Genomic DNA, 24,246 nt, shown 5'->3' on the forward strand with positions numbered 1-24,246 from the left:
GAAAGGGGCGAGGCTAGTGCTGGGGGGCTCTGGAGGCTGAGGTAGTAGTGGGGGGGAGGGTGCTATGATGGCAGGGCTGGCACTGGGGGTGCTGTAGGGATGGGGGCTAATACTGGAGACTGGACTGAGGGGTCTCTGGCGGGGGTTGGGTGCACTGGTGCTCTAGAAATAGGAAGGTGATACTGGGGAGTCTGGTGGTGGTGGGGCTCTGAAAGGTGGAGGGCTGGCATTGAGTAGTTGGGAATGGGGGCTGCCACTGGGGGTCTCTGACGATGGGAGGCTGGCACTAGGGAGGGTTGGGTTCAGGGGACTTTGGGGTCAGTGGCTGTCGGTGGGGGAGGTAGTGGAAGGGTGGGGGACTTCAGGGCTTAGGGCTGGCACTAGGGATTCAGAGTAAGGATGTTAAATATCGACTAACTGACTGATCGAATAGTTGATGCACTTCAAAGGCGAAAGCACTGCGTGGAGCCTGGGCTCCATGTGGCACTGCCACTTTGAAATCCCTGGCTCCATTTGGCCCTGCTGCTTTGAAATGCTGGAAGGAGCCTGATTCCCCGTGGCATTTCAAAGTGGCAGTTCCGTGTGCAGCCCGGAGTCAGCGGGGGAGTCCCCCGTAGATCCTGAGCTCCATGGTGCGCTGCTGCTTTGAAACCTGCTGCTTTGAAACCCTAGCAGGCTCCGGGCTGCATGCAGCGTTTCAAAGCAGCAAGTGGGGGGGAAGCGACTGGTTGTCTAATGTGACTATCTGACTAGTCCTTCACATCCCCTAGTTCAGAGGGTTGGGCTTTTAGCAGATTGGTAACATTTTATTTGCATATTCATCATTTGCATAATGAACATGCAAATAAAATCTTACCAGTCTGCCAAAAGTTTGTGAATGGGTTTGCTGGTGTCCGGTGTCAAAAAGGTTGGGTACCACTGCTCTAGAGTCCATTGCAGAACAAATAACTTACATTATTTTTGTTTAATATTGGAAGGAAATCTGCAGGGCCAGTTATAGAAATGGTTTTTATGTGTAGATACAATTGCATGCAATCACTTGCTCTTTCTACCCACATTTTTAAACCAGAAAAATCATGCAATTTAAAACAAGTCAGAGCCTGGATATATTAAAAATATATATTTGGGTATAACTTAACATTTTTATGTGGAAATCTTGATTCTCATTACAACTGAGCACAGTAAGAATACTAATTTAAAACTTTACTGAGAAAATAACAGAAGGCAGAAATCATGAGACACTCTGTTCGTGTTTTTATCTGAAGTCTGATCTGTAAATTTACCTTAGTTATAAGTGAATGTAGATTTACGTGAGTTGGTAATGTTGCTTTTCTTTTTAAACATCATAGCCGGAGGAAACATCTCTTTTCTCGTGATAGACTTAAACTTTTTTTGAAGCAACACTGTGAACCACATGATGGAGTCATTAGAACTAAGGTAAACAAGTGGCTAAATTGTAGCAGAGAGAGTATTTATAATCTAAGGTATGACTATATGAACTCATCGTATTTCCTCTTCTCAGACTTTTACTGAAAGGAGGGTTAGCAGCTCTCATTATAAAGTCGTGGTGTTATAATAATTATAAATAGGTAAAAATTTTAGTAGGTTTGCTGCTTTCATCAGTCAAACTGCACAGCTGATCTGTTCTTTAAGCTATATAAGATTCAGCAAGACATCAGTTAGTATCACTCTGTTGTAATCGTGTTGCCAGTAGGGGAGTTAAGAAGTGGGTATTGCACTAATTGTATAGTCAATAGATTTTTTTTTTTTAATTACACGATTAGTCGAGAAGGGAAGGTGCTCAGTCCTGGTCATGCTGGGTCTGGGAGCTTCCCCTGCTGCAGCTCTGCAGTTGAAATGTAGTAAGAGCCAGCTGGGCAGGCAGCCCAGCTCCTACTACATTTAAATTGCCGAGCCGCAGGTGGGAGTAGCTCCCAGACATGAGGCGAGCTTGTTCAGTCCCAGCTTGCACTAGATCCAGCAGCCCCTGTGTGCGTGGTGTCCCAGTGTGAGGCTGGGGACCCCCCCCCCACGTCGGGCTGCTGCTGGAGCAGCCTCTGCCTGTGGCGAGCCTGGGCCTACCATGGGCAGAGGCTGCTTTACGACAATCTCCCTCATTCCCTCCCCTTCAGGCTGCTGCCTTTGATAGAGGCAGCAGTGTGGGGCAGGGGCAGGTGGCACGGTGTAGATGATGCTGGAAAGAATTGTCTTTTAAGCTGTCTCCCTCCCCTCCCCCTGAACTTGCTGCCTCTGATACAGCAGTAACCAGGTTGGGGGTGTGCGTGCGTGCACGCATGTGAATAGTCAATTACCTGATAAGCCTAGGCTTATCGGCTATTTGACTAGTCGACTGCTTGCTTACATCTCTAATTTCCGGTAGGGATGTTAAAATGTGTTTAATTATGTAACTGCTGAAAATTTCAGTGGTTACAAGGTTTTTTCAGAATTTTAAAGGTTTGTGGTGAGATTCTGTGCTGTGTCTCTTAGACATGCAACATGAAATTCACAATGTAGGGGTCTAGGTTACCTGCCAATCCTGTGCTCTTCTATGGCTGAAGAGGCCCTCTGTGTAATTAGGCATCCAGGGCTGTCTAAGTTATGGCAACTGTTTTCCTGCCCTTTTTCCTTCTTGTAGCACTACTCTGAACCTCTGCAGTACTGTGCTGATTTTACTCTGGATATATCCTTTTCAGCCCCACACATGCCTTTGTAAGCAAGAAGTCCTTGGAAGGTAGCCTAATAGCTGTTTCCCACTGTATGCTTGTGCTGGGTGAATCCTTTTCTGGACACATGTGGATCTAGGGCCTTTTTATGTGACGTAAAGGGACCAGAATGAGGGTTAGACTTATCTCTGAATTATAGTCTTGGCAGTGATAAAAGTGAAACACAAATTTGAAACACAAGTTAGTTCAAAATGAATTTATAGTTTTTAAAGTTTTCATGTACATTATGTTGAAGCCAAGTTCTCCTTTAGGCACATGTGCATTACATTTGGTAGAAGCTGCAAGAATAATTTGAGATCTCAATCTCTTACTCTGTATTTTTACCAAGTAATTCAGCATTTGAACCATTGTGGAAGAGAATTATTTTTCTTCAGTTAACAAATATTCATCTAATAACTTTTTGTCTTTCTGAAAGCATGGTTTCCTAATCACATAACTTCATAACAAATATCTATATTTTCGTATTCTTGTATTAAGGCAATGTCAGTTGCAAAATACAAGATAGCAGAACAAGATTTTTCCTACTTCTTCCCTGATGACCCACCCACATTTATCTTCAGTCCTGCAAACAAAAGGCGGGGGAGGCCTCCAAAGAGGGTATCTATTAGTTGTGTAAGTAATAATAAAAATGTTCTGTTAAGATACTTTCTTCCATTACAGATTAGACGGATTCCAAACACATTCTTGTTGAATATTGCAGCCCTGTAGAATCTTCTTTTCCTAACTTTTGGGGCAAAAATTTAAGATTTAAAATTGAACTACTTCTGTCTTGAAAATAAATTGGGGAAATGTATGACCTCTTGTATATCTGGAATAAAAGTAGATCTTGTCTTACATTTGGGGCCAAAAACAGAGTAAACATGATGATTAACCTTTTTAATTTCAGCAGTTGGTGGAAAAAGAAGTAAAGATAAATGGTTCTGCCATCCATGAATGTAGCAAAAAATTAGCTTTCCAATGTAATTAGAGCAGGGTGCAAGTAGTGTCTTGTACAATAAAACTATGTAGTTCTCAAGCACAGGTAATGTGTTCCTAATTACACAGGATTCTAAAACAACTTAAAATTCTTAATTTATTAATTATTAAACTGCAGCTAATATTCTTGGTCTTCCCCTTTATTAGACAAATACCTGAAAAATAGTGTGCTTCAGTGTGAAGAAGTGAAGTACAGTTACTGTTTGTTTATACAGCTCTTGAAAGAATGCGATGAACTGCAATGTATTTTTCCCACCATAGATGCTGTGCTCTTTTTCCAGGAGGACAAGATTGCTAATAAACAAAATACTCCAGGAAATAGAAGTAAAGTGGCACAGGAAAGGGCAAGATTCCAGAAACAGAAAGAAGAAATGCAGGCCATGGGTAAGTTCAGGCCTTCTATGATTATTAAAGCCAATTCCTGAAGACCCAAGAGCTGACTGTAATAATGGCATTTTGGATAGCTGTCTTTTTTAAATGAAAATTGTAATGACTTCCAGTGCCATTAAATAGGATTTGTTTCAATGATTGGGGTTGCTCCCAGCAATGTGATTCCCAAGGTGTCCACACTGGCAAGTCACTTAGTGTGCACTAATTTGCACTTGCTGTGCTGGAGGTAAACCACTTTGAGGAACATAGAGGTGCAGTACTAGCTTCAGCGACGAAGTGTCCCTCCATGTCTTCAGAAAAGGTGAATGCAAAGGCCAGAACATACCCGGCCAAATCCTTGCCTCCAACACCGAGTGCTTCTAGAGCTAGCACTGATAAGCCCAGCATCTCCAGCACCCTGCTGGCAAAGGATAGTGCATCACACAAATGTGTGCATTTCTAACCAAGGCACAAGTCCTTGGCACCGACATCAGCACCAGTACCTGATGCGGCAGTGAAGACCATGCCAAAACTGGAACCAAAGATGGCACTAAAGCCTCCCCATGCTGACATGCTGCCTCCGCGGGCACCAGCACTGCCCCTGGAAGTACTCAAAAGTGCACTGAGGCACTGACTGAACAAACGCAGACTGACACGTGGTGCTGCCTGCATCTTCAGCACATTGTCTATTCCCCCTGATTCCTGGCACCATCCATATGATTCAGTGAGGCAGTTATGAGATCAGAGTACATTTTCTTCCAAACACTCCTCCACAACTTTGAAATGCCCTCCCTGGGAATCGTGCTTGACCAGATCCACCTATGTGCCTCCTTCTCCACACTGGTATGGACATCATTGGCCATACTCCCCACCTCCACACCTGGGTCAATGGCCCCCATGGATGCATGGTTGACTTGCAGAAGTCACCACACTGCACCTTCAACTCCTGCAAAAAGGGCTGCTAAATCTCCTTCGCTCCAAAGTCGTGACACTGTGCCTGACTCCTCAGAACTACCTCAGTCAGAAGAGGAGCAGCCCATGTCTGAGAAGGATGACCAATCTCCCCCTCAACTCTTCTTCATCCCCGGATGAAGCGATCATTCCCACAACCCCAAACACTAAAGCAGTTTCAGGAGCTATTCAAACATGTGGCCAAAGTGTAGTAAATAGGTCTCCAGGAGGTGCATAAGAAACAGCATAGACTTTTCTGCATGTTATAGCCTCCCACATAATGTAAGATAGCATCAGCTGGGTCAAGTATGGCTTTGTCCATGAGGAGAGCTGTCTGGCAGACACCCAGGTCAGCTATGCCCATAAACAAAAGGGAAAATAGAAAATACTTTGTCCCTGCCAAGGGTATGGATTTTCTGTTCTCCCAGTACCTTGGTGGTGGGATGCTGTACATCATAGAGCCAAGTACCTGTAATTCCAATCCACACCCTAGCATAAGGACCATAAGTGTCTTGATATACTTGGCAGGAAGATTTGCGCTACCCGTGTGGTTAATTACTCAGCAGTCCTAGCCAACTATGAACACAAACTAATTGAAACTCCAGCACCTCATGCAATTCCTCACAGAGCAGAAATGCCCCTAGCTTCAGGCCATAATTCAGGAGGACCACACTGTTGCCTGCATGTCACTCCAGGCAGCTCTCAATGTGGCAGACACTGTGGCATTTAGCACTGCTACTGCAATTGTAATGCAGAAAGCTTCATGGCTCTAAGCCTCGGGTGTACTGAGGAAATTCCAACTAAAAGTAGATGATCTACTATTTGACAAGTCACCTCTCTTTGCCGGTAAAACCTGAGTTTTACACACTATGAAGAATTCGTGTACCACTCTCAGGACATTAGGGATGTATACTCTGCCAAACAAGCATCTGCGGTACAAGGCCCATATCCAAGGCCACGTGAGTTATACAGACCCTATGACTTTAGAGAGAGACAACAATAAATGCAGACCACAGTGACAACAATAATCTAACACTAACCATCCAAGCAGCAAACGTGAAGGTTTGGTCAGGTGCTTGAGCAATATCTCCATCATACCACCTTATATACCGTCCAACCTTCAATTCACCCACCAACTACGGCCCTTTTTCCAACTCTGGACTGAGATAACAACATCTGACCGGTGGGTTCCAGAGATTCTCAGTTTGGGTTATTCCACCCCTTTCGTGTCCATTCCCCCCACGGAATCACCCTTCCCTGTCCATTTTCAGGGACCCTTCTCACAAGAATCTTGTTACAACTGGAAGTTCAACATCTGCTACAAATGGGGGCCATAGAATCAGTCCTTTTGGCCTACCAAGGAAGAGAGTTCTATTCCAAATACTTCCTCGTGCAAAAGAAGTTGGTTGGTGTGGTTGAGACCCGTACTAAATCTCAGAAAACTCAACAAGTATGTAGCAAATTGAAAGTTCAAAATGGAACCATCATACTGGTGTTAAATACTGGAGATTGTTGCTCAGCCCTTGACCTCCAAGATGTTTACTTTCACATAACTCTCCATCCAGAACACAGATGACTCCTACTTTTTATGGTAGGCACCTAGCGATACCGTGTTCTCCTGTTTGGCTTATCAACAGTGCTGAGAGTCTTCTCCAAAACCTTGGAAGAAGCAGCGACACACTTCCACCGTGCAGGAGCGATAATTTTTCCCTACTGAAACGACTGTCTTATCAAGGGCATATCCTGCCATAATACACAGAATATAGTCAATACTTCCATTGCTCTCCTACTCAGCTTCGGGTTCCATATCAACTACCAAAAATTCACACTGCAGCCCATGCAGACTCTCGAATTTATAGGAGCTGGACTAGACTCCATCACAGCCAGAGCAACACTGCCCAAACACGGATTTGAGTCCCTCACCACCCTCAAATACAGTACAAGCTTCAACAGTTACAACAGTACACAGCTGTCTCCAAATACTTGGCAACATAGTGGCCACAACGTATGTTGTCACACTAGGCAAACTCCATATGAGGTGCCTCCAAGCATGGCTAGCCACCATTTACATCCCTTCCAGGGATTCCTTACCAAAAAATTATATATATATGTATGTATAGAGAGAGAGTCAGCATATCATACCATGTCCTTTCCTCACTACATTGGTGGACACTGCTGCACAACATAGTTGAGGGCATCCCATTTCAACAACCTTCCCCAACTATAACCACGGACGCCTCCTTTATGGGCTGGGAAGCACACCTGACTCCCATATAGTACAGTAAACTTCCGATAATCCGGCACCTTTAGGACCCAGGGGGTGCCGGATTATCAAATATGCCAGACTATCAGAAGGGGGGGCTATGAGGGGTCTGGAGTGGGGTGGGAGGGGATGCCACTCCAGACCCCTCATAGCCCCCCCCTTACGATAGTCAGGCTCTGCCCCAGGAGTCCCTGATTCAGCCGCTGCTGGTCAGTTTCAGCAGCAGCTGAATTGGGGATGCCTGCAATAGAGCAGCTGGGGTGCTGCCGGGTTGGTCCCACAGCGCCGAGGGGTGGCGCTATGGCACCAACTCAGCAGCACTGCAGCAGCTGAATGGAGGAAGCCTGTCCAGCTGCCCCAGCACTTGCGGGTTCCTGATGGTGCCGGACCATCAGGAGTCCCGGAGCATTGGATGCCGGACTAATGGAGTTTTACTGTACGGGCAAATGGTCCTACCAAGAAACCAAACTCCATGTCAACCTCCTAGAGTTAAGAGTGGTATGCTACACATGCCATCATTTTCTTCCGCGCATCAAGAACAAGATTATCTGCATCCCACCATACAATACATCATGCATGTATTATATCAACTGTCAATGAAGAGCACGGTCCAACTCGCTCTGTACTGAGGAAATTAAACTTTGGAACTGTTGCATTCGGCACCGGATTGCACCTATAGCAGTCTACCTACCGAGAGCACTCAATGTTACGGCAGACAAACTCAGCCATCTATTCTCAGAGCAACATGAGAGTGAACTGGATACAATAGCCCTCTAAAAAGTGTTCTGCAAGTGGAGTCAACCCAACATTGACCTCTTTGCCCCCTGGTCCAACCGTAAATGCCACTGACTTTGGTCCAGGGCAGGCCTGGGGAAGGGATCCCTAGGTGACGCATTTCTCCTGAAATGGGAAGCCTCACTCCTGTATGCATTCCCACTGCTACTCCTGATCCAGCAGGTTCATGAAGATCTGACAGGACAAAGCATGGGTCATCCTAGTAGTGCCATTGTGGTCCAGGCAGACCTGATTCCTGTACCTCAAACAACTGACAGTCTTCACTCCCTACACACTTCTGTCATGTTGCAACCTTCTAACCCAACATCACAGCTGTACTCTCCATCCAGACCTAGTAACACTTCATCTCAAGGACTGGCGCCATCATGGCTCCATGATGCCGAAACGTCCTGCTCTGACAGGATAAAACAAATACTAAATTGACAGTTGACAAGCCTTAACCCTTTTAAGGCTCTTTTAAAAAAGAGTGTCTAGACTACAATCAGTACTTTTGAAAAAGCAAGCTGCTTTTTCGAAAAAGAGCAACCAGGCAGTCTGGATGCTCTCTTTTGAGAAAGCACAGTTTGCATTACACAGCGCTTTTTTTTTTTTTTGAAAGAGCACTTTCGAAAAAAGGCGTTCTTCCTCATAAAACGAGGTTTTCCCTGGTCGAAAAAACTGCCGCGTTCTTTTGATTTACTTTCAAAAGAACGCAGCAGCAGTCTAGATGCAGGGGAAGGGTTTTTTTGGCTTTTTTGTTTTTTTCGAAAAGCCACTTTTTTTTGAAAAACCCTGTAGTCTAGACATACCCTCTGTGGGACATTGTGTCTTCTCCACTGTCTCTGGGACACAGCTCCAAAATCTGCATCCACAAGACGGACACTGCTCTTTAAACACCTAAAGTGGAGCACCAACGGGGACATCACTTGAAGAAGAAGAAAGAGTTAGCTTGTGAAATAACGAAGGTTATTCGAGATGTGTCCCCCTGTGGGTGCTGCACTCCCTCTCCACCTGTACTTTGGAACCTCCTTCAGGGCTATAACCAAGGCAGAGAAGGAATGGAGGTGTGCTGCATGTGCAATCAATGAACACTAATGGCGTGAGGGGACACTACTATACGAGTGGTGTGACAGGGCACTGCAATGCTAGAAAAGATCTCTGATCACCAGCGCAAGGACGCACTTAAACTGGAGCACCCACACTGACACACATCTCAAAGAACCCTTGTTACTACACAAGGTTAATCTCTTTATTGGGATTATTAAAACATTGTAGCAAGTTAACTGAATGAGCATAATTCCCATCCATAACAAAGTTTAAAAAATACAAAATATTTTTGAACAAAACATTTCATTTTGAAATCTACAACAATAGAAATTCATTATATTTATATAAATAAATAAACTGATTTATTTGGAAGTAGTATTTGCTGACCTGAAGAAATGTTGACATCTATAATGTTTACTATAAAGGTATGCTAATAGTGGCAACAATAGCAACAACAAAAATTACATTTGAAATTCAGTCTTTTCAATACAGATAAGATTATAAGGTCATAAGCAATATTGCATTTCCCAATGGGAGCCAGTTGGCAATATATACACTACAAAACCAGCTAAATGTATAAACCTTTTTAATGGATGATCAGAATTTTGATAGGAAAAACTCTGGACTTTTTAAAAGTATTTTTCAGTTTTCATTCCCTGCTTGCTATAGAAATAATGACTTCTGTCATTTTATTCTTTAACCTCCACTTCTAAGTCAGTCCATATTGCTTAAGCAAATTGAAGTGATGACTTTAATACCTGACATGCTTTCTTTCCCCATCATGTATTATCACTTGTGTTACTGTAATCAAAGCATTTGAGCTCATAGGTCCTCTTTGTATATTTGCTCTGTTCCCAACCCAAAGTTTTATCAACTAGGAGAGGCAAAGAACATTTACTATTTTTAAGGTGATGGGATTCTTGTAAACCAGGTATCACTATATTGCAAAGTGAAGTCTTAGGATTCTGATGTTTCAAACACTTGATTTTTCTAGCTGATATTCTTGCTGGTTGGTATAGAAACAATTTAATCTTCACAGCGATTAAATCTTTTCACTTGGTAGTTATCAGTCTACCCATTTAAAGCAGTTTTGTAAAAGTAACCTTATCTCAGTTTTGTAAAAGTAAAATAATTTAGATTTTTCTTCACAGCTTCTGAAAAAGCTAAATTAAAGAGAGAGAAGGCACATGCTATGGAAGCCAAGAAAAAAGAGAGAGAAGATAAGGAGAAAAAGAGAGAGGAACTGAAAAAGATTGTGGAAGAAGAAAGGATGAAGAAAAAAGAAGAGAAAGAAAGACTCAAGATGGAAAAAGAAAAGGTAATACAATTGCAGTATATGAAAGTTTGATGCAATACCTCTGAATCCCACAGATAGAAAGGCTAATGAGCATTTGTGCACTCAGGCAGTGTCAGATACATGTACCTGCAGAACATGTAGGAGAAGGAAAGCATCAAAAAAGTGAGGCTTACAGCTGAGCAGGAGGGGAGTTTCTCCTAGAGGAGAGTAGGGCCTACCAGTGAGTTTCAGGAGCAAGGGGAGCCCACCTCGGAGCAGTGTGGCTAGCCATCTTTCCAAATGCCTGGTAGGGGATGGATGGACTCTGCGGTTCTGATGTGGGCAAGAGGAGCTGCCGGCTAACAATCTGGGTAGCATCATCATGAACTAGAGGTAATTGGACTAAAAAAGGACACCCATGAATGAGCTGAACTCCTGCAGGGAACAGTGAGATTGTCCTGGAGTTGGGAGCTCTCATGGGGGACCCAAGGGTAAGAGATTGAAAGAGGCTATGGGTGAGCATAGTCTGAGGGTAATGTTATCACTGTATGATATGTAGGAAAAACATAGTGGTTTTCTATTTCCTAGGTTACTTGGTTTTTAATGATAGCTAAGTGTATAAAATTAACTTTATAAAGTATTTGGCCTCTTCCCACACAGAATTGTGGGGACAATTAGAGGTTAATTTAGAACTTGCTGTTAAAGGGTTTATCACAAAAATTTTGCTGCTGTTATTGCATGGTGGTATCTGAGATCAGAATTTCCTATTTCAATGAGAATTCATGGTATTTCAGATATCACAGTCTTACTTATTTATTTACAAATGTTGATTAGTTTGGGTTTTTATGGGAATTGCCATACGTCTTCCTGAATATGTCATTAGCCATCTTCTCATTGGATTACTCTGATAACTTAAAACGAGGCCTACGTTGAGAAAATTTTAGTATATTTTGCAAGAACTACTTCTTAATATAAGAACAAATGTGGCTGTGTTACCCATCTTACTATCTTCCCTTAAGGCAAAAGTTTTTTGTATTTTAAGGGTATGTCTTACTGTATTTTAAGGGTATGTCTAGACTACATGGCTCTAGTCTGGACGCTCTGCAGTCGACATCAAAGGCATTTGTCGACCACCCCGGTCAACCTCATCCCACGAGACATAACGGGGCAGTCGACAAATGCCTTTGATGTCAACCGTGGAGCGTCCAGACTAGCGCGCTGAGCTGACAAACAGCTGATTGGCTCGAGCAGCAGCCATTTTAATTTTTAAATGAAGCGGTGATTATTTAAATCGCCGCTTCATTTGGGTATGTCTAGTAAACTAATCTACATGGCTCTGGTGACAGAGCCATATAGTCTAGACATACCCTAAGTGTTGGAGTCCATGTCCTGATCCAGAGATTTATGTCAATAAGTATCACTTGGAAAATAATTATTTTGATGCAATATGTGCATTAAAAATTCAGAAGATACTTATCAACCTTTGTATTTTGGCTATTAGCTTCCACAAAAGATCTCTTATTATACATAGTCAGTAGCTTGATTCCTTTGTGGGGAAACAGAAGACCAATGCATCACTGTTTTTTGGTGTTTTTTTTTACTTTTAAAATTTTGGTTAAGAACCTCATTGTATGGAATGAAAACATACAGTAGATTTCTGATAATCCGGCACTTTTGGGATCCAGGTGGTGCCGGATTATCGGATATGCTGGACTATTGGGAGGTACTCTGGCGGGGGCACTGTGACGGGTCTGCTGGGACCTGCACTGCCTCTGGCAGAGGTGAAAGGGCGGGGACTCAGTGGGGAACAATGCGACGAGGGCCAAACCCTCTACCATTTTGCGGCAGCAGAGAGGGGGCGAGAGGTAGGCAGCTGCTTCAAGAAGTTGTTAGTCAATTACACTACCACCACTCTTTTGATCCTGGACTATCGGGAGTCTACTGGTAAAAGCAGCAGGGAGGGGAGAAGATCTCTTGTCAGTTTCAGCAGCTGCCTGTCACCTGCAGCTCCACCCGTTCTCGGCCCCCCTTCCCGCGCTGGAGGCAGTAGAGGAAAGATAAATTGCGAGCCTGTCACCTGCGGATCCAGCCGGCAGTAGTGTAATTGACTAACAACTTCTTGAAGCAGCTGCCTGCTTCTGGCCCCCTCTCTGCCGTCGCCATTCCGTTCCCCGCCCCGCCAAAGGCAGTAGAGGAAAGATAAATTGCAAGCCTGTCACCTGCAGATCCACCCAGCGGTAGTTTAATTGACTAACAACTTCTTGAAGCAGCTGCCAGAGCACTTCCAGGTTCCAGTTGGTGCCGGACTATTGGGAGTGCCGGACCACTGGATGCTGGACAATTGAAGTTTTACTATACTTTGCTCTGTCCTTACTGTTCTATCCTAAATACTTAGAATCATAGCAAAGTAGGACTGGAAGGAACCTCAAGAAATCAAGCCCAGCCTTCTGTGGTAGGATCTACTTCCTACATCATCCGTAGCAGTTGTTTGTCCAACCTTGTTTTTGAATGCTTCCAGTGATGTGGACTCCACATCTTTCCATAGAAGTTTATTCCAGAGCTTGCTTACTCTTACAAATATAAAGTTCCCCCTAATATAAGAATGGCCGTACTGGGTCAGGCCAGGGACACCATTTCTGTCCCCTGGCTAATAGCCTTTTATGGACCTAATTTCATGGAGGTTATCTAGCTTCTCTTTAAACTCTGTTATAGTTCTAGCCTTCACAGCCTCCTCGGGCAAGGAGTTCAACAGGTTGACTGTGTACTGTGTGAAGAACTTTCTTTTATTAGTTTTAAACCTGCTGCCCATTAATTTCATTTGGTATCCTCTAATTCTTATATTATGGGAACAAGTACATAACTTTTCTTTCTTCACCCTCTCCACACCACTCATGATTTTATATACCTCTATCATATCCCCCCTCAGTCTCCTCTTTTCTAAACTGAAAAGTCCCAGTCGCTTTAGCCTCTCTTCATATGGGACCCGTTCCAAACCCCTAATCATTTTAGTTGCCCTTTTCTGAACCCTTTCCAAGGCCAAAATATCTTTTTTGAGGTGAGGAGACCACATCTGTACACAGTATTCAAGATGTGGGCGTACCATAGTTTTATACAGGGGCAGTAAGATATTCTGGGTCTTATTTTCTGTCACTTTCTTAATAATTCCTAGCATCCTATTTGCCTCTTTGACCGCCGCTGCAGACTGTGTGGAAGTTTTCAGAGAACTATCAATGATAACGCCACAATCTCTTTCCTGATTTGTTGTAGCCAAATTAGCCCCCATCATACTGTACGTATAATTGGGGTTATTTTTTCCAATGTGTGTTGCCCAATCAATCAATATCTAACCTAAATCTCCCTTGTTGGAGATTAAGCCAATTCCTTCTCCTCTTACCTTCAGTTTACATGGATAACAATTGAGCGTGGTCCTGTTTGTAACAGCCCTTAACACATCAGAAGACTGTTAATCAGGTCACCCTTCAGTCTTATTTTCTCAAGAGTGAACATGCCCAGGTTTGTGGGGTGTTTTTTTTTTTTTTTTTTTTTCCTCCAACCTTCTTTCATAGATCAGGCTTTCCAAATTGTCCACCCTTCCTAAATTGCAGTGCCCAGAACTGGATGTGATATTCTAGCTGGAGTTTCACCAGTACCGAGTATAGTGGGACCGTTATCTACTGTGTTGTACATATAACACTCGTGTTAATGCACCCCAGAATTCTGTTGGCTTTTTTGCAGCAACATCACATTGATGACTTGTATTCAGTTTGTGGTTCACTGTAACCCCAGATCCCCTTCAGCAATGATACCAGATAGCCAGTTACTTCCCATTTTGTAATTGTGCATTTGATCTTTTCTTTTCTTAAGTGTAGTAATTTGGACTTGAATTTTATCTTGTTGAATTCAGATCAGTTCTCCAACCTGTCAAAGTAATTATGAATTTTAAACCTGCCCTTCAAAGTGCTTGTAATCCCTCTCAGTTTGGTGTCATCTGCAGCTTTTATAAGCATACTTTCTACTCCATTATCCAAGTCAATATTGAAAATTGAGTTACCTCTTTGAGTACCATTTTACTAAGTAATTAACTTTGGTCAGTTTCATTAAGATACAGAGAATAGTAATAAAATATAACTGATTTCATATCTAATTCTAAAGGTTTCAATTTCAGGAAAGAGAGAAATTACGTGAAGAAAAAAGGAAGTATCTGGAATACCTGAAACAGTGGAGTAAACCTAGAGAAGACATGGAATGTGATGATCTTAAGGTATAAAGTGATTGGTAATTTTAGGGTAACTTCTCTATGCAGCTCATGAACCACAATCCTGATCTGAAACAGCTTTTCTATTGAAATATTGCCTAACTTGTACTTACGGTGTGCGTACATGAAGTTGGAGGCCTGAACTTTTTTGTTTTGTTTTATGTTTTTTTTGTTTAAACTGAGATGTAAGTAGAGATTTGACTTCGGGTCTTCAGATGCAAAAGACTAGTGCACTTACCTTTTGGAACAACTCTCCCAGCTACTTCTGTTTTTCTGAAAATTGAATCTTGAGAAACTTGTCTGGCCATTTTATCCAGATTAGGTACAACACTTTGGTGGGAGTTCTTGCCATTTTTAATAGTTTTTCAAAGATAGGTGCTGAGATGTTAAAGTGCACTTGCTGTGTTCAAAGATACTCAGATTTGCCCATTCCCAATCTTACGAATGCTTTAGATACTGTGGAAAAAAACAGCAAGCAAATGGTCTGGTAGCACTTTATAGATTAATAAAACATGTAGATGGTCCCATTAGCTTTTGTGGGCACAGCCCACTTCACCACAGATGCTGTGGTTTTCTTGCCTATCACTTATTACAGGTCTCTGAATTATGTCTGATGGCTTTCTCTTCAGTTTGAAATGAACAACTGCTTAATAGCATTTATAGGCCAGAGTGGCTGAGTGGATCCTTACTAGACCTATCTGCTGAAACTGTTCAGCCATTGAAATGTTTGGAGGACTGTTCTGCTTGGGGAAAATAAGATATTTACCTAAGTTGGAAATCTATCCTTTATATTACATTTCTGCACAAGTGTTAATTTAACTGTAGGCCTTTAAGTTGAAGGATCCCTTCAATGTCAAGAGATTGTGTTGTGAACAGTTAAATAGCAAGGCTTCATTAAACAACTGGCAAACAGAAGAGCACTGAGAGGCACTTCTAAAAGCACTCTTAGGGCTTGTTTACACTATGAAATAAACTCGACTCTATTATGATCGAGTTCTGGGGCTCCCAATGTTGAGAAAGCAAAGGGCCATGTACCCACTATGGGCTGGATTCAAATGTTCTCCAAGATAGCGCATTCACATTGCCAGAGCCTACCTTGGACTCAGAGAGCAAGGAAGCACCATGGGGACTGTGGCAGGCCAGTCTATACTTCCAGTGTCCGCTGGGTTAAAAAAGCAGCTGCAGGTATGTACAGGGGCTCCTCTTGGCCACATCCCAAAAGGCACTCCTTTACTCCTTCCCCCCCTGCATGACATAAATGGGCTGCATTTGGCATACCTCTTTTTGTACCCTGGTTGTGTGTGTGAATACCAGAGCATGGAGTCTGAGCTGCTGCACAAAAGCTCATGGTTCTTGTGTTTTGCGTCATGGCACACAACTACCACAGTGCCCACATGTTGCTCCACCAGCAACAAGACCAGGAGCAGGAGGATGAGGAGGACAAGGAGGAGGATGAACCTTGGTGTGGCCTGCAGGCCCTGCTCAGGCAAGTCCTGACGCTTATACTGCTGTGCATGCCACTCAGTCCCTTGGACACAGTGGAACGCCGCTTCTGGCGTTGGGAGATGAGCTCAGATTGGTGGGACTGCATCATCATGCAGGGATGGAACGATCAACAATTGCTGCAGAATTTTTGCATGTGCAAGGCCGTGTTCCTGGAACTTTGCAAATGGCTTACCCCCTGGGATGACAGGATAGGATACCTGCATGAGACCCTTTCTCACCTTGCAGAAGTGCATGGCTGTTGCCCTCTGGAAGCTTGCCATGCCAGAGAGCTACTGCTCATTTGGAAATCAGTTTGGGGTGGGGAAATCCACTGTCGGGGCTGTGCTCATACATCCTGCTGTGGAGGATCATGGTTCTGGGGGACGTGGACAATAGTGTGGACTGTTTTGCCGCCATGGGCTTTCCTAACTGCAGGGGGCCATAGATGGAACACACATCCCCATCCTGGCTACCGAACGCTATGCTGCAGAGTATATCACCGCAAGGGGTACCTCTCCATGGTGCTGCAGGCGCTTATGGATCACAAGGGACACTTAACCAACATCAATGTGGGCTGACTGGGAAAAGTACACAATGGTGCATTTTTTGGAACTCCTGCTTCTTCCCAAAAAAAGCATGCTGGCACTTTTTTCCCAGACCGGACAATAAGAGTCTGAGAGGTGGACAAGTCCATTGTGATCCTAAGCGACCTAGCCTATTCCTTGCTCCTGTGGCTCATGAAGCCCTATGCAGGCAGCCTGGATCTCAGTAAGGATGTATTCAATAATAGTCTGAACAGCCGCAGAATGGTGGTGGAATGTGCATTTAGACATTCAAAGGGAAGGTTCAGGAGTCTCGTGACTCACCTAGACTTGAGCAAGTGCAACATCCCCTTCATGATGGCACCATGTCATATGCTCCAGAACCTGTGCAAAAATAAGTGAGGAAACCTTTGTGCCAAGGTGGGGAGTTGAGGCAGAGCACCTGGCCAGGGAGATTGAGCAGCCAGACACCAGCTTCACAGCAAGGAGAGCACAGCAAGGGGCAGTGCCAATCAGAGTGGCCTATCTGGGAAAGATCCACGACTGTTAAATATAAACGATTTTAAAAAAGGGGAGGGGACAGCATTTTTCTTCTGCATTGTAAAGTTTCAAAGTTGTGTTAGTTCGCTCAACTCTGAACTTTTGAAAGAACAACCATAATGTTTTGATAAGAGTTAAACAACCTCTATTTCTGGGTTTTCATAACTCTGAGGTTTAATTGTACGACAAATGCTGAACTCATACTAATTCACTACACTTGCCCTGGCCATTCTGCTTTGGTTTTATATGTTTTGTAAGTCTTACTGAGTATTCTAAGAGCGATATTTTTATTTTATTTTTTTTGTCGGTCTGGACAGTTTAGCAAATTGAACTGTTATAAAATCTTTGAGGACGGTTTGAAGGGGAGAAACTAGCAACTGGAGTTCTTGGAATAACTAATTCTTATTCACTCTCGAGTTTAGAACAAGAGACTAAAGTACACTCATATTCATTAGTTTAGCTAAGTTATACATTTAAGGGTTTACTTTTGAGCTATATACACATTTGATTGCTCTAACTTTTAACAACTATCCTATTACAGATCTTGCAGTACTCTAGTTATTACCAATATTTATGTCAGGTGTATAAAGGACTTACTGATGCCAAATTTATACCATGCACCTTAATGAGAACAAACTTTGTGTGTCTTAAGTACTTGCGTGGTCTGCTGAAATACAATTAAATATTCAGTTGTTTCCTTTGTGTTTCAGGAACTTCCGGTTCCAATTCCAGTTAAGACGAGACTGCCTCCTGAAATCTTTGGTGATGCTCTGATGGTCTTAGAATTCCTTCATGCCTTTGGGGAACTCTTTGATCTTCAAGATGAGTTTCCAGAAGGAGTTACTCTAGGCAAGTTATCATTTGGTGATATACTTTAATTCACACTGTTCTCCTATATGTCTCAGATGTGTGTATTGATGAAAGTTTCAGAATTTCAGTTTACATTTAAAATGAACTATTATTATGTGTCCCACTCTCCGTTTAGTTTTCACATTCATCTTGAAATGGGAGCTCTGAAACGCAGATGATTTCCAATACAGTAGGGTTTAGTCTGCTGTTTTATAAATAATATTTTTTGGAATTCTTAGATGTACACTTTTGTATTAATGTGAACAAATGGGCATTTTTTGTCAACACTTCCCTTCTCAAGCAACCCCTAAAATATATTCTTCTAACACAGTAATTTATTATAAACCTACTTGACCGTTTAAACCTACTATGGAACAAATGTTTTTAATTCTTCACTCCATATTTGGTCTTATAATACTGTGACAAAAGTGACACCTCTTAAATTTTACTCCCAGAAGTTTTAGAAGAAGCTCTTGCAGGAAATGACACTGAAGGCCCACTATGTGAATTGCTCTTTTTCTTTCTGACTGCCATTTTTCAAGCAATGGCTGAAGAGGAAGAAGAAGTGGCCAAAGATCAAATAGCTGATGCTGAGACCAAAGGTCAGACCTCAACTTTACTATTAAACTGAAATTCCAATATAATTAACCTTAAAACTAAATTGCATATACTTTGTTATATTAGCATTTCTTATTATGCATGGCAAGGTATAAAAGTATATTTTGTAGGGTTATGTGTGTGTGTGTGTTTTTTAATGCAACTATGGGGGGGGGGGGGAAAGGCAAGCTTTTCACATTATTATACCCAGCAAAGCACACTGGGTATTTAGCAATTTGTTTAGAAAATTTCAAGGTTTTCCTCTGTCTTCTTCTCCCCCCCCCCCCCCCCCCCGGCTCCTTCAGCAATGCTAGATAATTTTCCTTTGGGTTAGAACAATAGCCATTCTCTCCTGAGTCTTTTTACTAGACTTCATCTATAGTTGTGAGGTATCCTTGACACAATCCTGATTTCCTGCCCCGTCCCCCGTCCTCTCTCCCAAAATTAGAAAGCCAAATACTATTCTCTAGCTATAACTGGGAATTAGTATTCATTTTCTTTGACAGCAAGTCCTAAATATGCATGCATACGTCTGTATATAAAATGGCCACCATTTCCCTATTAGGAAGATACGTCATAGCTTGATTTAGCCACTGTTGTCTCTGGGCTCAACTCTCGGGTAGTAGCAGCAATCTTTAAAGAGGCATACAGTGTCCTTTGAAAATGTATCTTGTAACTACAGGCATCAGAACAAAGTTCTTGTTTTAAGCTGTCAACAAGTTCTATATACAAATTTTCATTTCTGAAAGTTTCAGTTTTGAATTTTCATGCACTGAAACAATGCTGTATGTTTGGGGACACTAAGATAGACTCTGTCCATCCTTGAATTCACAGAGAGGGCTTCCGAATCTGGACAGTCATGTGAATGTTACAATCTAATCAGACTGCTTTAATTTTTCTACCAGAGAGGTTTAAATTAAAACTGTTTTATGGGGATAAAAAAGAAGAATTAGACATATATTGACCATGTCCGTTTAATATTTGATAGTGCTATGTTATCATATTTTTTAAATGGCGAGATGAAGAAAATTGTAAAAGCTGCTTTGAAAGACGAAATAACTTCTAGTCTCTAAGGAATAGAGTTCTTTGCAGGGAAAGCATAACAAGGCTACATCTAAACTACAAAGATTTTTCGAAAGAGGATATGCAAGTTCCATGGGGATTTGCATATCTTCTTCCGATCGCATTTTCGAACCACGGAATTTGCATTATCCTCTTTCGAAAAATCTTTGTAGTTTAGACGTGCCCCAACACTCTGGGAATAATTCAGTTCACAGTAATTGCAAACTTGACACATTCTTTTCATTGTTGATATTTTATTACCAGTTATTGACCAATCTGCAGTATTACTCTTTCTCCCTCCCTGCACTCCTCTAAAGGGAAAAAAAATCAAAACCAAAACCCACAATTTAAAATAGAGTGCAATTTAGGGATTACATTTTGACAAAGCTCTTTTGAATTGCTACAATTTTATTAGTGGGTATTGGTGCTTCTAATTTTAGGAGGTTTTTTTTTTTTTGCATGTGTGGGTTTTTTTCTGGATCAGAAGCAGTTTTTCTCTTTAACTTTGGATGGATGGGATCAATAAGATTCCTTTTGCTGTAACAGAAAGAATCCCAAATGGTCCAAATTGTCAAATGACAAATTGCAGAAACCTGTATTACAGGGAGGAAAATCTCCTTGTATCTTCTTTGGTCCTGTAAGTTTTTTTTTTATTGACAAAACCTACAGTACTTGGTGTAGGATTTTAAAATAATAAACTGAAGTATTTATTGTGCTGTAAAACCCCCTTTTAACAGAGAACTCCTTCTAGTTTGTGAGCTTCCAGGAATGTGTTAATAGAAGACACCTGGATCAGTAAATCACCTGTAATGATACCAGCTACTGAAATGAGAGATCAGAGGTCCACTGCCACAGAAGGCACTGGGCCTCCCCAGAGCTTCTTAGTGTAGATGGGGAGAGCAACTATTGCCCTGCTCATGAAGCAGGATTCAGTATGTGTACTCCTTTTGGCCTTCCAAACTTATTGACTAATAGGGAGGAGAAACCATTGCCTTGCTTCCCCAGAGTTGGGTATTATTTTCTCTACTTAATTCTTTAGTACAAGTGAGAACAGTGACTGTGGGTACCCCTGGCTCCTATGCGTCAGATATAAGACGGAGAGGAAGACTGACTCTTACCCCTTGCTCGCCCATTCAACAAATCAGTTATAGTTTAGTCCTTAATATGTAGTCCTAGTCTGCCAAGTGACTGTATATTAAAAATGGCATAATCTGAAGAAATAGAGCGTGCTCCTTTTGTGTATTTAGAGTCTTGCAGCTGGTCTCTTATGGGTGTACAGAATCTAGCACATTTGGATGCTATTTTAATAAAACTAACTGCTTATTTTACTGAATAAACTGCATTTTTAACGCCTGGTAGCAATGTAGTGCCAACACATTTAAACATGAATGAGATGGATTCTGTTGTCTCCTGCATCAACAGAATACAGGCAGTCCCCGGGTTACGTACAAGATAGGGACTGTAGGTTTGTTCTTAAGTTGAATTTGTATGTAAGTCAGAACGGGTACATATTGTAAGGGAAACTCTAGCCAAACATTTCTCCAGAGCTCAGTTTTATTCTCCCACACTTCACTTCCCTCAGTCCTTTATTCTCAAGCTGAGGTGTCTGCTGAGAAAAGCCGCTCCGTGTCTCCCTGGTCTGCTGGGGGGGGGGGGCGCTAGCTTCGCGTCTCCCTGGTCTGCTGGGGGAAAGCAGCTAGTGCGGGGTTGCCTCACCCCGTTTGTAAGTAGGGATCCGATGTAAGTCGGATCCATGTAACCCGGGGACTGCCTGTAGTTAACTTTCATTATTGTTGATAATGTGTAAAATGGAAAGAATCCAACTTGAGATTGCAGTTGAGTTTTGCAGGGCTTGAATATTCGAAAATCATCATCTTACTTCTAGTTGGTCGCTCATTGTGGGACTGCAGATAGTGCTACTTTTTACTGCTACTTTCATTTGGAGGCTGTGGACTTTCATGTCTTGCTGCTCTTGTTCAGACAATTTCTCTTTCTTTCATGGAAAAATTAGATATTCTTATACAGTTTCTCCTCTGCTTTATTAGCCAGGCAGATTTTTAGCAGTACAGTTTGTTCCGGTTTTAAAAATGTGTTAAGAGTTGAAAAACAGGCAACTCTTAAAGAGAAAACATACAGGAAAAGTGGGTTTTTGTTTTCAAAATTGGAATTTTATGTAAGATATGCGAATGTGCAAAAGTGATCTCAATGTCCACTTTGCAATATCCAGATAAAACTTTCAGGCAACATTGATCATGATGCAAGAATGTTTATTATTTAATAATTGTAAACCCGCTATTTACATATTCTCATTCAGTTTGGACCTATAGCTCCTTTCCCTGTTAACTTGGTGGCCGTAACACTTCATAATGACTTGGACCTGAATAGGGTAAAGTTGTTGAAATAGTGTGCAAGACTGACCAAACTCTGTCAATCCTCTGGAGAACTACCTGTAAGTGCCAAGGAAACTTTGTTTAAGAAGAGGGAATTCAGTTTGCTTTCCAATGGATGAGCTGCTTTTGCTGCTGCTGTATAATATTTGTTTACATCTGGCTTGTTTTTATTTAATTACCACTCTTCTTATACTTGTGTGGAATGTGTAAGTTTTTATATAAAACTCAGATTTTAAAAAAAGATGATGAATGCTATCATCTCAAGTGCTTCAATTTTTTTTTTGGATAGTTATTCAGAAAGCCAAAATTGTAATAAAATAATTTAAATTGCAGGAATGTGGAGGGTAGGATGGAATTTGTGCATTTTTTGTCTTTCAAGTATATTCCCTGGTATTCCATTCCCTTCCCTGTGTCTGTGCATGTTTGCCTAGTGTCAGTGCTTTAGCAACTTTAGTCGTTTGTTGCATTGTGTGAGAACGGCTTTTAGTGAGTGTTGCATGTCCTTAGTGTCTATACTGCTTTGGTGGATGTAGGCAGTGTATATTATAACTTTGATAGCTGAACTAAATCTTGAATACAATGAAGCTTTTGTGAATGTCAAGCCATAGTCTTTGTGTCTGCACTGTTTTAAAAGGCCTTTTCTTTCTTCCCCTAAAAATCCAAGTTTTAATTTGCACTAGAATAAAGTGTTTATTTCCTTAAAGATTTAACAGAGGCTTTGGATGAAGATGCAGACCCCACAAAATCTGCACTGTTTGCAGTTGCAACTTTGGCAGCTGCATGGCCCCAGTTACATCAGGGTATGTGTGGGTTTTATTTTTTTGTTTTGTTTTGTTTCATTTATGTATTACCTTGCTCTGTATTTTTAAAAAAGCACATTTTTACATTACTTTGTATATTGTTGGTCTTGATGTAAAATAACTTCTTACTGTTATTAACTGTAGGCTGCAATTTGAAAAATTTGGATCTCGACAGCTGCACTCTTTCTGAGATTCTCAGACTTCACATCTTAGCATCAGGCGCTGACGTAACATCAGCAAATGCAAAGTACCGTTACCAAAAACGAGGAGGTTTTGATGCGACAGATGATGCTTGCATGGAGCTGAGATTGAGTAATCCTGGGCTGTTGAAGAAACTCTCAAGTACTTCGGTGTATGACTTATCACCAGGTAATAAACCAAAATGAATGCTGTGTTTTACGGTTCAAGCCAATCTCAAGGTGACCGATATCAAATTTAGTCCCATGGCCAAAAGTTATTTAATAACCATTTGTCCTGTGTAAAACAAATTGGCAGTCTCACTTCAGTTTGTCGATACCTACTACCTCAGCTGGAACCCTTATTGGTGCTCTCACTGAGAGGTCAAGGGTTGCATGGGTGTGGAAATAAAATTTCCTTTCCATTCCTACAGGTATTCCTTTCAGGTCAGAGTTCAGATGGGGACATGGCTGGGCAATTTATGTTGCTGCTGCCTATTGTAGAGGACTGTCCCCTCTGGGATTGTCACTTTTTACTTACAATGTCTATATTACTAGGTATTCAAACTTCATTGGCCCTAAACATTTTTTAAAGCTAACTTTTTTGTTTCTAAAACATCTCAGGATGTTGGACACATAGATAACCCTTTTCCTGCTGCTGGGCTCTGAAGGAATCTTTGCTTTGTTCGTGGTGATTTATGCAAATAAATCACTCAGCTTCCCAGTTAAACAATGGGGCACGTGATGAAGACTCAGTATTTGGTTTTTTTTCCACCAAATAAATTGAAGTTTTGCATTCTCTGTACTATATTTCTCAGCTGCAAGTTATTATTGACAATAATAGAAGTGCCTATTTCAAGAAATTCCTTTTTGTGTAGTGTCATTTGCCTCATTTTACATATTCTTTGTGCATTAATGCCCTCGCTTGGATGTAAATCTAAGTGTTTTTTGGCTGGGTCAGCTTATGTGTTTCAAAACCTCTTGCTCCTACCCTCTGCAGCATATAGCATTCTTTGGGAGACTGCATTAAGGGCATGGCTTTGTGGAGGAGAGAAATAAAAAGAATACAGTTGCTAAATAACTACAGTCCATCAAATGAACTCTATTCAGATTTGGAAGCAGCTTGATTTATTTGGCAGAAAGAGCTACTCATCCACCACTATACAGCTCCG

The 24,246-nt window shown here is 41.9% G+C and overlaps 1 protein-coding gene across 10 annotated transcripts in view; it reads left to right on the top strand.

Annotated features, from left to right (window-relative positions):
* Positions 1-24,246, top strand: part of BAZ1A (bromodomain adjacent to zinc finger domain 1A) — a 103,477-nt gene that overhangs the window by 32,618 nt on the left and 46,613 nt on the right. For 7 of the 10 annotated variants that reach the window (XM_025181948.3, XM_025181949.3, XM_075926937.2 and 4 more), the window contains 9 exons: positions 1,350-1,437; positions 3,201-3,335; positions 3,980-4,082; positions 10,254-10,420; positions 14,544-14,639; positions 17,911-18,049; positions 18,505-18,651; positions 22,803-22,898; positions 23,043-23,267. In XM_025181948.3, coding sequence (XP_025037733.3) covers positions 1,350-1,437; positions 3,201-3,335; positions 3,980-4,082; positions 10,254-10,420; positions 14,544-14,639; positions 17,911-18,049; positions 18,505-18,651; positions 22,803-22,898; positions 23,043-23,267 — 1,196 coding nt within the window. The remainder of the gene's footprint in view (positions 1-1,349; positions 1,438-3,200; positions 3,336-3,979; positions 4,083-10,253; positions 10,421-14,543; positions 14,640-17,910; positions 18,050-18,504; positions 18,652-22,802; positions 22,899-23,042; positions 23,268-24,246) is intronic. The other 3 variants (XM_075926938.2, XM_025181954.3, XM_075926939.2) reach the window with 2 other exon arrangements.

The sequence above is a fragment of the Pelodiscus sinensis genome, chromosome 5, assembly GCF_052426305.1.
Source record: "Pelodiscus sinensis isolate ZL-2025 chromosome 5, ASM5242630v1, whole genome shotgun sequence".
NCBI lineage: Eukaryota > Metazoa > Chordata > Testudines > Trionychidae > Pelodiscus > Pelodiscus sinensis.